This window comes from Sesamum indicum, linkage group LG3 (genome assembly GCF_026168435.1).
Source record: "Sesamum indicum cultivar Baizhima isolate 11 linkage group LG3, ASM2616843v1, whole genome shotgun sequence".
NCBI lineage: Eukaryota > Viridiplantae > Streptophyta > Magnoliopsida > Lamiales > Pedaliaceae > Sesamum > Sesamum indicum.
The window spans coordinates 5,802,839-5,817,640 of NC_142659.1; the positions used below are offsets into that span (position 1 = coordinate 5,802,839).

General features: G+C 35.1%; 2 protein-coding genes across 2 annotated transcripts; both read left to right on the plus strand.

The window, feature by feature from the left end:
• Positions 1-5,220: 5,220 nt before the first annotated feature.
• LOC105157312 (putative late blight resistance protein homolog R1A-10) lies at positions 5,221-11,013 on the plus strand. Its single transcript, XM_011073703.3, has 3 exons — positions 5,221-5,760; positions 8,214-10,472; positions 10,631-11,013. The coding sequence occupies exons 1-2, from the start codon at positions 5,335-5,337 to the stop codon at positions 10,446-10,448; spliced, it is 2,661 nt and encodes an 886-aa protein (XP_011072005.1). The 5' UTR covers positions 5,221-5,334; the 3' UTR covers positions 10,449-10,472; positions 10,631-11,013.
• A 2,630-nt stretch (positions 11,014-13,643) lies between these two features.
• On the plus strand, positions 13,644-14,556 carry LOC148788622 (uncharacterized). Its single transcript, XM_088878383.1, has one exon. It carries the CDS (start codon positions 13,834-13,836, stop codon positions 14,389-14,391), a length of 558 nt encoding a protein of 185 aa, XP_088734509.1. The 5' UTR covers positions 13,644-13,833; the 3' UTR covers positions 14,392-14,556.
• The last annotated feature ends 246 nt before the right edge of the window (positions 14,557-14,802 follow it).

Sequence of the window (14,802 nt, forward strand, 5' to 3'; positions counted from 1 at the left end):
ACAAAATTAAGCAAAATTTTTATTAACAGCGCTACCATATAAAATAGTAATGATACTCATAAAAACATCGCAGCCGAACACATAAAAGCTGGTTTAAATTATTCAACATTTTTATTTTTCTTGCTCTCATTGCATTTGTGGCATATTATCTCATATTCGACTAAAATATAAGCCTATCAGATAAGGTCTCGTGCTAACGACAACAATAATCATAAACAAATTTAGCGCAAAATAAGCCGACTCTCTCTATATATAAAATTTGATTTATACTCGTCTTTTATCAAATATGAATCTCACCCAATAAATAGATAACTTGATTGTACTTGTTTGGTCTTGAAAATTAATTATGTACATGTGACAGCATTATTGGTGTCCCCAGCTTGGATATTAATGGTTTCTTTCACAATATTGACAGATAAAATTTTGTTACATTGTGTTTTATACAGCATGTGACAGTATTTCTTATTGCACGCTCATCAGATCCCTTCATTTGTTTTAATTATTTCACACAGTGCTTATAACATGGGATACAATACATATTGATCGTGGTCACGAGGTCTAGTTCCTTGAGAGCATGGTTCAGATGTTTGGAAATAACGTGTAAACATTGAGAAGAGGTGAGATAGCTAGGTATCCCGATAGGAATATTTCGACGATCAAATTAGTATATTCTTATTTTAAAGGGATATAATATATTTTGTCAAATTTAATACCCACCATGTGCAATCAAATAATTAATTGAAAAATAATTTCTTTAAAAGAGAAAAATTAAAAAAAATTACGTATCGACAAATTTTCAACGTATCTAAATTAAATATTATCTTGCCCAAACTCGATTTGGCCAAACCTGAACCAATGTATACAGCTTAAAAAAAGTGATCAATCACATATGGATTAGAACGTCAACGAATGATGAATGAATTCTTGTGTAATGTCAAATTTATCTTCAAATTAAAAAAAAATGTTCTCTTTTGTATACACCAAAATTTATATACGTGCATAGAGAATTTTCAGTTTTATATTTGAAAAATCAAATTGATATGTTCTGCAACATTTAGATTACAAGAATAATTTACATTAATAAATGCCACTTATATGTGCAGGATTAAGATACTTTACTACTATATTACAAGAATTCACTATAAGAATAAATTATTCTTTGGAACGATGCACAAAATATTGCAACGAGTTGTCGGCTTCTGGGACGGAATTATTTGTAGAACCCAATTCTACAAATACGTAAAAGAGAAAAAAATACTTGAATATTGTATTTGTTCCATACTGAAAATAATGATACTCATACTGCTATAAACACATAAAAGCCAGTTTAGAACTATTCAACATTCTTATTTTTCTAAAAGGTTAGCATTCCAATACTTAAGTTAGTCTCAAATTTAAAAATAGATAAGTATAAAAACAAATTATAACGAGAAATCGTGAAAGAAATGAAAATTTCGTATGGAAGAGCATGAATTAGAATAATAGAGTAGCAGCAAGAGAGGTTCTCGAGTGTGGAAGGGTCGTCTGTTGAGGGTACCCCCCTATTTATAGAGGAGGAATCCCTTTGTAACAAGAGTTTCGATGAGGGGGACCGTATGACCAGTGAAGAAGGCGGGATTCAGGAGGGGATTAGGTTCCACTTTATCCATTCCTTACACAGCAACTCATCGGATGAAGCGGGACACCTTCTTTGTACAAACTCCTATTTGGTTGGGAGTCCTCTTAGATTGAAGAATCCAACCCCTTGAAGGTACCTTCCTCCCTTCAGACTGGCCTTGAAAAGATGCATTAGGCCTTTGTACGGGGCCTCCTTCTTGGGCCAAGCTTGCAGGCTTCATCCTTGGACGATTCTGGGGTAGGGGGTTCCTCCTTGAGCCGAGCCTGGTAATTTTCAACGAGTCATCCTCATCATGGATTGATGGGCCTAGCTTGGGTTTTAGATCTCTTCATGGACCAAATGAGAGGGGGATGCTTTCAACCTCCTTACTTTGCCAATCTGTTTTTTGGGGAGCACCCACCAAGGCCGCCCGCCTATCTACTTTCTAGGGGGTACTTGCCAAGGCAGCCCGCCTGTCTCCTTTTTAGGGGACACCTGCCAAGACCGCCTATCAAGTGCTTTTGGGCTTCTCATGATTTGGGCCTCTTAGGATGTTATGGGGCTCTCGTTTCTAATGATCGTTTAGGTCTATTTGAGTCAACCTATTTTTATGCACATCAATATTATTTGTATTTTTAGCTTAAAAATACTTTATATATCTAGGAATATTTTTATTTATACCCCATTTACTTTTTATTATTAAATTGGATAAATTATCTAATATATTCTTTTTATAATTAAGATATTTACTTTATATGATAAAGGCTCGATTTTTATCCTCAAATCAAGTATAGATTATTATTCCTCTTATATTAATACAATTTTTTTTTTTTTTATCTTATCACTCAAATAAAAAACATTTCTGGTGATAATGAGAAGGTGAATAGAGAAAAAACAACATTGGACTTTTCGATTCTTTCCATGTAGTGGTCCACATTCTCACTTTGTACCCCTCGGAGTTTTGTCAGTTTGTGTTAGACTGGTACAAGTGTTCAACCATTCACATCTTTATCACATGGCATGACAAGAAAACACGAGCAAAATAGACTTTACTTTTGTCTACATTTTAACCATTATGAACTAAAAGCTATAATAAGTAATTATTATTAATTATAATTGAATAAAACTTATACAAAAATTTAATTTATCTATCATGATAAAACTTTTTATATAACTTTATAGCCATGACAAATAATTTTTATTAACTATAGTTAAATAAAATCAACGCAAGAACTTAACTTATCCATCAGGATAAAATTATTTGTTATGGCTATGAGTCGCAGTGCAAATATTTTTTCTGGGCTTTGCCATGACAAATGTGTTAGTATTTTTGTGGCCCAGCCCGGAACCCCAACCCACCACACCTAAATGCCTGACCCGACCCATTGACCCCATCCATTCCTGACCCAACTTCTACTTAACCCTATTTCACTCTAACCATATTTCTCGCTTCTATTTTCAGTCGTTTCTCCCCTCTGCCTCTTCCTCTCCTTCTTCTCTCTCTTTCTTTGGTGTTTCAACTCCTACTTTCGATGCTTTTGCCCCTCACCGCTGCCCATCGTTCTCACTCCATCTTCAATATAATGGTCCCACATGGTTTCTGGTTGAAGAGAACTGAACCAATTCTGAAATCTATCTCTCTTCGCTCTTCTGTTCGCTCTTTGTGAACTGTGATTTTATGAAAAACCTAAGTGGTTGGATGTGAACCTTTGAGGATCGGTTTTTCTTTTGTGGTTGAGATTTTTGTGGTCTTAGTGATCCAGTAACAAACCTGTGTGGTTTGTTTGTGGTTGGTTATTTTGGGTCCTCTGTGAACGTGTCCCTTAGTGGGTTTGAACAACCGATGTGGTTGGGTTGCTGGCCTTTTGTGGCTGTGGGCTTTCCTCTCGGATCTGGCTCCTGAACCTTTTTTATTCCTTAATACTGTTTATTTTATATTGATATTATTAGATTTGTAATCCATTATTTATTGTTGTAAATCTGCTTGTAATATTGGTTTTTGTAACCCACTAATTTTTCTGTAATAGTTGATTAGGGTTTGTGATTCTGGGCTGATACTAGGTAGGATAAAAACCCAACAGATTGTTCTAATCATCCTAACAAAGCTACGGCCAACAACTGTAGTGTGACCGTGTTCATAACTATTTACTATGACTATTTATTCTTAAGGGATAATTTACATTACTTTTTCATAAGGTTTGGTTAATTACAAGTAGACCCCCTATGGTTTGAAAATTACATAAAATTTACTTATGTCTAATAAATAAGTCATTTCATTAGTCAAAATTCTCTAAATCTATTGATATTAACAAAAAATAAGAAATTGAATGAGAATTGATATTTACCCTCAATTGATTTATTACTGATTTATTGCATGTTAAATAAATTCTTGTGACTAAATCATCCTTACAACGAAAAAGTATATCTCCTCACATACATTAATTTATGATGATGTATAAGAGTAATTTGATCATAAAAAGATTTATTTGATCTGTAATAAATTAGTATTAAGTCAATCAGGGGTAAATATAATTTTTTTGTTAATATCATCAAATTCAATAAGTTTTGACTAATGGATGGACTTATTGTTAAATATAAGCAAACTTCAGGGGTACTAGATGTAATTTTTTAAATTCAGAGGGTCTACATGTAATCACATCAAACCTCAGAAAATAAGAGTGTAATTATTTCTATTTTTAACCATCACAACTAATAATTAATAGGATATTAATTATAGTTAATTGATATGGCTAAAACGAAATGATTATAGTAAATAGTCATTGATTACGATCACGCAAAGTAAATATAGATTGTCATTTAATTTTTTTATAATATCAACAAATTAGGTGATACTTGACTAATAGAAAAATCTATTTATTAGATATAATTTTTGAAACTACAAGAATTACATATAAATTACTTTAAAAGAACATTTAAGATTAATTATGTACATCAATCATTGGCAAAATTGCAAAATTAATCTCACACTTTAGGGTAATTTTGAACTTGACCCCACATGTTACAGAATTTTAAATTTAATCCCATAGACTCCATTAAAGTTGCAAATTAAGACCACAACATTGTAAAAAAGACCCTCCCCTGGTATGTGCCGTTTTCCTAATCAAAAGATAGGAGAGCACCCCTTCTCCTAAAACTATGGGGTCATTTTGCCGAGTTCCTTCGACATGGTTCTCTCAAGCGCCCTAATATACTCTACTTGTTCACTTGTGTCGGTTTGGGGTACAATCAGTTCACTGGGAGGATCGCCCTCCCAATTTTAAGTTTTTTCCTGAAAGTTTTCATTATCCCACCAACAGACATTAACAATAATGACCGACCATTTTTTTGACACATGTATGCACACAATTTTTACATGGGTTCTCCACTATTAGGGTTAGTGTTGGGGCTGTTTTGTAATCTTTTGATCTCCTTTTATAATTTTTAATAGAATATAGGGAAAAATTTAAAATCACTTAAAAAATATGAGATCAAATTTGAGATAACCCTAAACTTTGGGATTAATTTTGCAATTTGACTCAAATAATTTTTCACTTGGTCAGACCATCACTCTTGCACAGACAGAGCATCACTCTTTACAGACATATATATTACCAAATGACGTGATTGAACACTAGCTCCCATTGTAGAGAGAGAGAGAGAGAGAGAAAAAGAGGAAATCTAGAGAGAGAGAGAGAGAGAGAGAAAAAGAGGAAATCTAGAGAGAGAGAGGAGCTACAATGGCTGACGCGGCGGTGGAGTTCCTGCTGGACAACCTCCAGCAGCTACTGATTTACCACACCCATTTGATAAGTGACGCCAAAAACCAGGTGGAGAAGCTGGAGAGCGATCTCCGCCTCTTCAAAGCCTTCCTCAGGGACTCCACCAAGAAGCGGCGGAAGGACGAGAGCCTGCGGGAGCTCGTCCGCCAGATACGCGACGTCGTCTACGAGGCGGAGGACATCATCGACGCCTTCGTGACGCAGGCCGCCGAGAGCAAGTCCAAGAGTTACTTCCTGAGAGCTTTTCAGACGCCGGTCAAACTCCACGGCATCGCCGTCGACATCGAGAGGGTTGGGGTCAAGGTAAAAGATATCTACGGCGACAAAAACAGGATTGACTTCGCCAGCCTCAATGTCGGAGATGGAGGGCCTGAAGAATCAGAGGTGACCTTTGTTTTTCGCCTTCCTTCATCTTTCATATGATTACTTCTGAACTCTGATCTGTGCTAATTAGGCTGTTGAATTTGGGAGCATTGACTTAGATAAAGGAAAAAAACGAAAAACCTCTCTAAATAAAAAAAATAAAATAAAGGAAAAAACCCTTTCATCATTTTCAAAATATTGCAAAAAATCCCTTGACACCGATATATTAAAATACAAATATATAAAAAAATGTGTTGTCTTCTACCCCCACCCCCACCCCCACCCTCACCAATGGCTAGATCTATATGTATATTTTTCCATTGAACCATGTGAGGTAGAAAAAATAAAGAGAGTAAGAGAAAAATGTAAGTAGATAGATAAAATTAATATTTATTTTTTGTGAATTAAAGAGTATTAATTTATCATGAAATTATGCTTAATTTTGATAAACAATTAATCCTACTTAAAACTTAAAAGGTTTTTGAGTTAAAAGTTAGATATATAGTTTATGTTTTATTTTCCTATTTATTCATTGACTAACTATTAATACTGAAATAATTTATGACTAACTATATAAGATACAGATTACATTTTATTTTCCAATATTTAGCATTTATAGAATAATTGTCACTAGTTATGTATATATTGATTATTTGTAATTAAATTTAATGGAATACGTAGTCGTGTGATTAATATTCATGTATTGAATTACTTTTAAAATTGTTAATGTTTAATCACTCATTATGGTTTTTAAGTATTATGATAAATTATTACGTGGTTGTTAACAAGATGAAGTATGAAAGACGAGGATTTTTCTATAGATCCTCCGTTTTGCATTTTTCTTCAATTATATATTTCCGTCGGGAGGAGTAAAGGACAGAAATTTAAGAGTGTAAGAGCGGAAAAAAATTAAGTTTTTCCGTTTTTGGTATATGTAAATAGTAATTGTTAGTAGTATTATGATGTGCTTGGTTTTAATTATACAGAAATAATTCTATTTAAAATGTTTACGGTTAAATGTTATATTTTCTTTGTTATTTTCTTGTTTTTCTCTTAATTAAACTGGAAGAACAAATATTTTCAAGACATAGCTCTTCTACATTATAAACATCAATCCATTAAATTTCATAATTTTATTTATATAAAGATATGAAATTAATAAATGAATTCCTTTTGAGTTATGGAAATAAACTCAAATTTTTTAAGGCGATTTTTTTATTGTAGCACATTTTTGTTTCGAGAACTTAAGGATATACGAAATTCATTGAGTAGGCCTACTTATGTACTTTACTTTTATCTTTACTAGTCGTGACAAGTCGTCCCTATGTACATATAATAAATAAACTTTTACGCTTTAAATTATATTATGCATAAGAATAAAATATATAAACTAATATATCACATTTAATTAATAAATACATAAAAGAAAATTAACAGAACAAATGTATAGATTAGTATATATAGATATATAGATGAGAAGAAGACTTTGAGTAGGGGTTGTTAAAAAATACATAAGAGATATTTTTGGTAATTTAAAAAATTAGTGTAGTGATGTAAGTAACCGTTATTTGTTAGTAAAAAAAAGGGGCTATTCGGGGCTCGAAAGGAGGAGTAAGGCCAAGACTGGAACTAGGGACTTGCTCTAATCCTAAGGCTTCCATTCCTGTCCCGACGATACATAGAATATCATAAGATAACTAATGGCATTCTGATGTGAGAGCTGAAACGGGCAAATCTTCCAATTTCGATCCGAATAGCTCGTCCTGATGCAAGGAGGGAGCCGGCTTCTGTCAGTATTACGATTTTCTTTTTGTTAGTATAGAAGATAAAGATTTACCTGGGTTTCGTATAATTACACAGACCACTTGTGATTTGAGAAATTACATTTACTAATCCTGAGGTTTGTTTCTGTCTAATAAATAGACCCTTATGTTACTCAAAATTCATCGAATTTGTTGATATTAGCAAAAAAGTTGATTAAAAATTTGTATTTACCCCAATTGACTTATTATTAACCTATTGCAGGTAAAATAAATATTTTCTGACCAAACTATTGTTATACATCTTCACATGCTAATGCATGTAAGATTATTTTGGTCAAATAAGATTTGTTTGACCCACCATAAGTGAGTAATAAGTCAATTGAAGGTAAATATGGACTTCCATTCATTTTTTTTTTTTGACATATCAGCAAATTTGGTAAAATTTGTCTAGCGAAGGATCTATGTGTAAAACAAAAACAACTTTCAGGATACTAGATATAATTTTTCAGATCATAGAGGGTCTACATACAATTACATCAAATCTTAGGAGAGGGCAGTGTAATTGTCCATTTATATTTATATCAATTTTATAATCTGTACACTTGCTCTCTACTCTTTTATCTTTCAACTGTAATAGTTCTAATAATAGAGGTTTAGAATTACTGTCATTTCTATCTTTTATCGTTCCTGCAATTAAAATCATCCGTGCAGCCTCCCACGGTCAGACAGGAGAATGTGGTGGGTTTTGAAGATGAAGCAGAAAAATTAATAGGTTATCTCACTCAAGAAACTACACAGCTTGATGTCGTCTCCATCATTGGTATGCCTGGTCTTGGCAAGACAACATTGGCAGGAAAAATCTTTCGTGATCCAGCAATCCTATATGAATTTCCCACCCGCATATGGGTTTATGTCTCTCAAGATTTCACAAGAAAAAACATCTTTCTTGCCATTCTGAGAGAATTCACTAGGATTGATGAGGAGATGTATCATAAAAGTGATCAAGAGTTAGCCCGACTAGTTGCGTCTCATCTAGAGAGGGGCAAATTCTTGCTTGTCATGGATGATGTGTGGACAGCTGAGGATTGGGAAAAACTCCAAATTGCTTTGCCAAAGAGCAATAAGATGGGTAAAGTCTTGATTACTAGCCGTCATGTTGAAGTGGGTCAATATGCTAATAAAAATAGACTTCCCCACATGTTGCGTTTCTTGACTCAAGACGAGAGTTGGTTGTTGCTCCAATTGGAGGTTTTTGGAAAGCCCGAGTGCCCTCCTGAGTTGGAAGTTCTTGGAAAACTAATTGTAGATCAATGTGATCGACTGCCGCTTGCAATTGTGGTCATTGGAGGTATACTTGTCAAAAAGTTTTCAGCATCAGATGATATATCTGCAAAAAGAAATGCATGGACAAAAGTGTCGAACAGCGTGAGCACATATCTCAGTGAGGACCCTGGGAGACGCATGGAAAAAATTATAGCATTGAGTTATGATAAATTGCCTTACCACCTGAGGGCATGCTTTCTCTATTTGGGAATGTTCCCTGAAGACTTTGAGATCCCAGTTTGGAAATTGATCCGCATGTGGATTGCAGAAGGATTTATACAAGAAAAGTCAGGTATCAGCTTGGAGGAAACTGCAGAAAACTACTTGGAGGATCTTATTAATAGGAATTTACTAAGAGTTGAGAAGAGGCGATCTGATGGTAGAGTTAAAACGTGTCGCATTCATGACATGCTACGTGATTTTTGTATAAAAGAAGCCGGAAATGAGAGGGAAAACTTTCTCCAAGAAATGAAAAGGTCTAGTGATGGATTTGAACCTTCGGTTGCTGAAGTACAAAAGTTTCGTCGTCTTTGTATTCATTCCAGTATCCTTAGCTTTATCTCTGCAAGACCTTATGGTCCTCGTGTCCGATCTTTTGTTTGTTTCTCCAAAGAAGAAGTTGCCTTGCCGACAGAAAATGTTGCAGCGATTCCGGCAGCTTTCAAATTGCTAAGAGTTCTTGAAGTCAAGCCCATCAAATTTACAAAAATTCCTAGTGACTTGTACCAGTTGGTTCATTTAAGATATCTCACCCTGTCCATCAATTTAGCAATTCTTCCTGCAGCCTTCTCCAAGCTTTGGAACATACAAACTCTTGTAGTCGATACAACATCCCGTACACTTGAAATCAAAGCAGATATTTGGAAGATGATTCAGTTAAGACATTTAAAGACAAATGCATCCACTACTTTGCCGAAGACTGGGAAAAGTAGTAAAGAAGGTGAAAGACTTCGTACACTTGGTACAATTTCACCACAAAGTTGCACAGAGGAAGTATTTGAAAGAGCTCGCAATTTGAAGAAATTGGGCATTCGTGGGCGACTAGCCATGCTTATAGATGGCAAGAGTGGATCGTTTGATAGTCTGGGGAAATTGGAAAATCTTGAAAAGCTGAAGCTACTAAATGATGTCTTTCCCAGTCCACCTTCCGAAGGCCAATTGCGTAGCCTTCCTCCACCTTACAAATTCCCAAGGAAACTAAAGAGCCTAACTTTGTCTGATACTTTTCTTGATTGGAGTCATATTTCCACCCTAGGACTGTTGGAGAACCTGGAGGTGCTCAAGCTCAACGATAAATCTTTCATGGGGAAGTGCTGGCAGGCAGCGGATGGAGGTTTTCGCCGTCTTGAAGTGTTGCACATTGGACGAACAGATTTAGTTTTCTGGGTAGCTTCGGCTCATCATTTCCCTCGACTTAGACGCCTTGAGCTGCACAACTGTGAGGAACTTAAAGAAGTTCCAATTGGGCTGGCTGAAATAGAAAACTTCCAAGTCTTGGACTTGTACCGTACAAAATTTGCAGCTGCCTCTGCCAAAAAAATTGGAGATGCAAAAAAGAAGAAAGAGGAGCAAAACGGCAAGGTTGGTGCCTTCAAGCTCTCCATTTTCCCCCTCGAGGAATGATCACCCACGCATGATCCTTGACAAGTAAGTAAAACTTTCATCTAGTTGTTTCTTGAGACCTATTCCGTTTCGCAATTTTAATTGCATTACATAAAATATTCCCTCTTTAAGGCTTCTTATCACATAGTATTTTCCTATCAAAATTGTGATTGTTTTTAAGCTTTACAAGATATTTGTTCCAGGATCACTATTTTTCTGAGCCTTCCAGTGTGACGTGCAATACATTGCAAGAACTCGTATATCCTTACTTCCTGAAAGAGGATGAAAGCCTGTTCTCCAACTCCTCCTGGGACTTGAGCCTGAGATCTGATGAACTTCAGTTCAAAAGCTTCATGTCAGTAGCACACACCTACTCGATCCCACACACTTGCGACACTTTGTTCTGATAAGAAATGACGGCTATTAAATCTGTGTGCCAGAAAGCTTCCTATGAGATTAGAAAGGATGTCTGCTGCATGAACGGAGCTTGCTCGAATAAATGTTGCATTTGTCTCATTGGTTATGTTGAACTCCCTGAATATTGTTGCACTTTTATCTGAATGAACATTTACTGTGTTTCTCGCAACCTGTTTGTTACCCGATTCGATTTCTACTTATGTTTTGCGGCTATCAAATAAATTGTTATATCGTGACGATGAACTCGGCTAAACTTGAAATTTATGCATATGTTTGAAGATCTGAGTGAAGACTATATTTGATCTCTCTTCTGATAAAATTTGCTTGAGCACAGGTTATTATTCACTTGCTGAAATTGACATGAGCAGAAGAAAGTTTATTTGGACATCCTTAATTTCTGCAACAAATCACTTCACATTTTAAACATTTACATTTTTAAAAGAATTTTGCATCTTTTGTTCTCAAATTTGAACATAAAAGATTGATTTTAACAAAGATTTAAGAAATTCAGTCATTCAAAAATTAATTTGTTAATGCTATCAACTTGAAATACAAACATGCATGAGTGTTTCACAAGTGATTCTTAATTCCCTTTTTTGTATAGGAAAAACAAGACTAAAGTGAATTTATTAACCATACCCTCTTGTCAATAAATCATGAAACTCCCAAAGTCACATCTAAACACACCTACAAGCACAAAACCGGAAGTAATTCAAATTTGATCCCAATTAAGATAATTGATGATCTGACAACACATATTAGATGGGGCCCACTTAAGGTTCTCGATTTGAATGATGGGGTTGGCTTGAAATACAAGTCGTTAGTCTTGTTTAAGTGGTCCAAATAATTAATACATACCTTGCCAAATAAAACAATTTGTATTTATAAATGGTCAGTTTTTCGTCAAATTTAGTCATTTAATGATTTTGGATGGGTAAAAACTATCTCGTAGGAGATTTTTTTACTATTAACCCCCATCAAAATTATTGAACATTCTTACTTCTCAAGTATTTGTAGCACATACAATAAAATAAAGGGCAAAAGACAATTTTCGTCCCACAGCTATAGGCCATTTTTGTTTTAGTCCCGTAAGTTTCTAGGGTTTCAATTTGGTCCCGTAAAACTGAAAAATTTGCAATTTCAGTCCAAATTTGGCTGGAAAATTTTGTGGGTCGCCGGAAAAAGTCACATGCGATGCATGTGACTTTTAAAATTGGGGCTCGATCCTGATTGGCTGGAGAAGCTGATGTGGCGCATATGTGGCACATACGTGGAAATTTAAAAAAAAAAAAAACGATCTCAAAAGAATGGCAAAGGCGGAGGACGGCTTTTGTCGGATCTTTGCACAGAGGTGACCAAAATTGATGGGACTGGTCTCAAAAGATTCGCCAGAACAAGAGGCGTTCAACGATGGTCTTCCGAGCCGGTGGTTTGTTCAGACGAAAGAGAAAACGCCGGCGGAAGGTGCAGTCACGGCGGACGACGACTGAGATCTTCAAAACGATGGATCTTTGCACCTAGTTGATGAAAATGGATGAGACTAGTCCCATTAGAACCGCAGTGAGGAGACGAATCCAATGGTACCAATCCGCGATCGTGGGTCATCCTGTCGCCGGCGAATCGACGGGAATTATCCGCGGCGGTCAATTTCAAAGCCCAGTCGTTGTCGTGGTCGGATCGCAAAATTGGTTGAGGGGTTTTGTTCTCCTTATTATGGGTAATCGAATGGTATATGTGGTGGGTAGAAATTCCAAGTAACGGCGGCGGAATTGAAGAGAGAAGGTGGCGGCGAATGGTGGGGATTTCAAGACTTTGATTTCCCGTCGATTTTTTTTTTAATTTCCACATATGCGCCACGTCAACTTCTCCAGCCAATCAGGATCGAACCCCCAATTTTAAAAGTCACATGCATCGCATGTGACTTTTTCCGGCGACCCACAAAATTTTCCGGCCAAATTTGGACTGAAATTGCAAATTTTTCAGTTTTACGGGACCAAATTGAAACCCTAGAAACTTACGGGACTAAAACGAAAATGACCTATAGCTGTGGGACGAAAATTGTCTTTTGCCCTAAAATAAAAATAAAAAAGCATAATATACAAGAAATTTTCATAATAACAATAATATAATCATAAAATAAAACTCAATAAAAACTTAGACTGAATTCTTTTTTTCTTATCTATGTATATGACTCTTGTAACTAGGGCTGTAAACGATTTGAGTTTGGCTATACACATCATTATTCAAGTTTGTTTAAATTATTATCGAGCAATTGTGTTTGAATTTTGTTGATTATTAATCTAATCGAGTTCAAATGAATTTTAATTAGATCTCATACAAATATAACTCAAATAATTAAGTATATAGCCGAGTTTGAAAATTTATGGAACAAATATTTTGTTTAAGTTTGATTTGTTAAGGTTAATAAATTAAGTAATTTATATATATATATATATATAGAGAGAGAGAGAGAGAGAGAAAGAGAGAGTTATAGACTTGTATATTAGTATCTTATATTATTCCAATGTTATTCATTATATATATTATATCTCCTAATACATTAATATTTTCAAAGTAACAAATTAATCATGTAGACATATTATTTTTTTTAATTGGATATATTTATCATTGTGCAAATAATATAAAAGTACTGAAATTCAAGTTCTCTTAAATAGTTATATTTTGATAGAATTTTATTCTTTTAGAACAATTTTAATTTAATTACTTAAATAAAGGTAGGAACATTTTTTCATAATTAGACCAAATACATGAGGGATTAATAGTTTTTGTAGGTAATATAGATATAGATGATTAGGGTTTATTCTCAAGATTTATATAGCATTATTTCTCAACAGCAACTAACATTTGGTCGAATTCAGCATATTTAGTTTGCTGTTCAACACATCAACGCGCGAGATTCCCACAAATCAACTGATTCCTTCTGCTTTGAAGAATTAATCCAATCCCCAGCAGCTTAGATCAGTGAGCTATGAAGCAGCAGCTGGTTTTCGCCTTCAAATTCTTGACCCTAACCAGCGTTTACCTGTTCACACGCTCGCGCACGCCCAGAAACAAATTCAGAGATCCGGAAAAATCAGTGGCAGTATTGTTCATCCTGGAAAATCTGAAGCGGGTTTTGCTCTATAATGCCCATCTGATTCGCGACGCCAAGAATCAGGTCCAGATCCTGGACAACGATGTCCGGCTGTTCAAAGCGTTTCTGAAAGACTGCGCGAAAATACGCGACAAAGACGAGAGTCTGGAAGAAGTGTTAAGGAAGATGCAGAATGTGGTTTGTGAAGCTGAAGATAAAATCGGCGTGTTTTTTAATCTGGAGGCGGAAAACAGGGCCCGGAATTTCTTCCAGCGAGCTTTTGTTGGCTGGATGGAACTCATCGGCGTCGCGAAAGAGGTTAGAGCTGTAAGGGCAAAGGTGAAAAGTATATATGAGAAGAGCAGGGGTGTGTATGCCAACGGGAAGATCGGCGCGGCGGCGAGTGGAGAGGCCACGGCCAAGAAGAAAAGGGAATATCGATATCTTGTATAGGTCCGAGTTTCTAATCAAGCTGTAGTAATTTGTAGTAATTGATTTCAACATCTTGATTTGTAGTAATTTGTAGGAATTGTGAAGAACTCAGTTGAGCATAGCAGAAATTGGATTTTAGTTCAAGAAATTCTTCTGATATATTAAATGGTTGAAGGCTGGGGAATAGTTTTTTGAGCAGTGCAATTTATGAAAATAAATCATTCACTTTAAAGGGCCAAATTGATTTTGGCAGGTGATTCGGGATACTTAATTAGGACAGATTAATTTGGTCAGAGAAGAGTATCCACACGAATCGATTTTCATAATTTAGTTCTATAGTTTTATAATTTGACAATTTTAGTCTTTTTTCTAGCAAATTAATTATTGAAAATTTGTATGTGACCTAATTAAATTATAATTTTTGTCTTATAA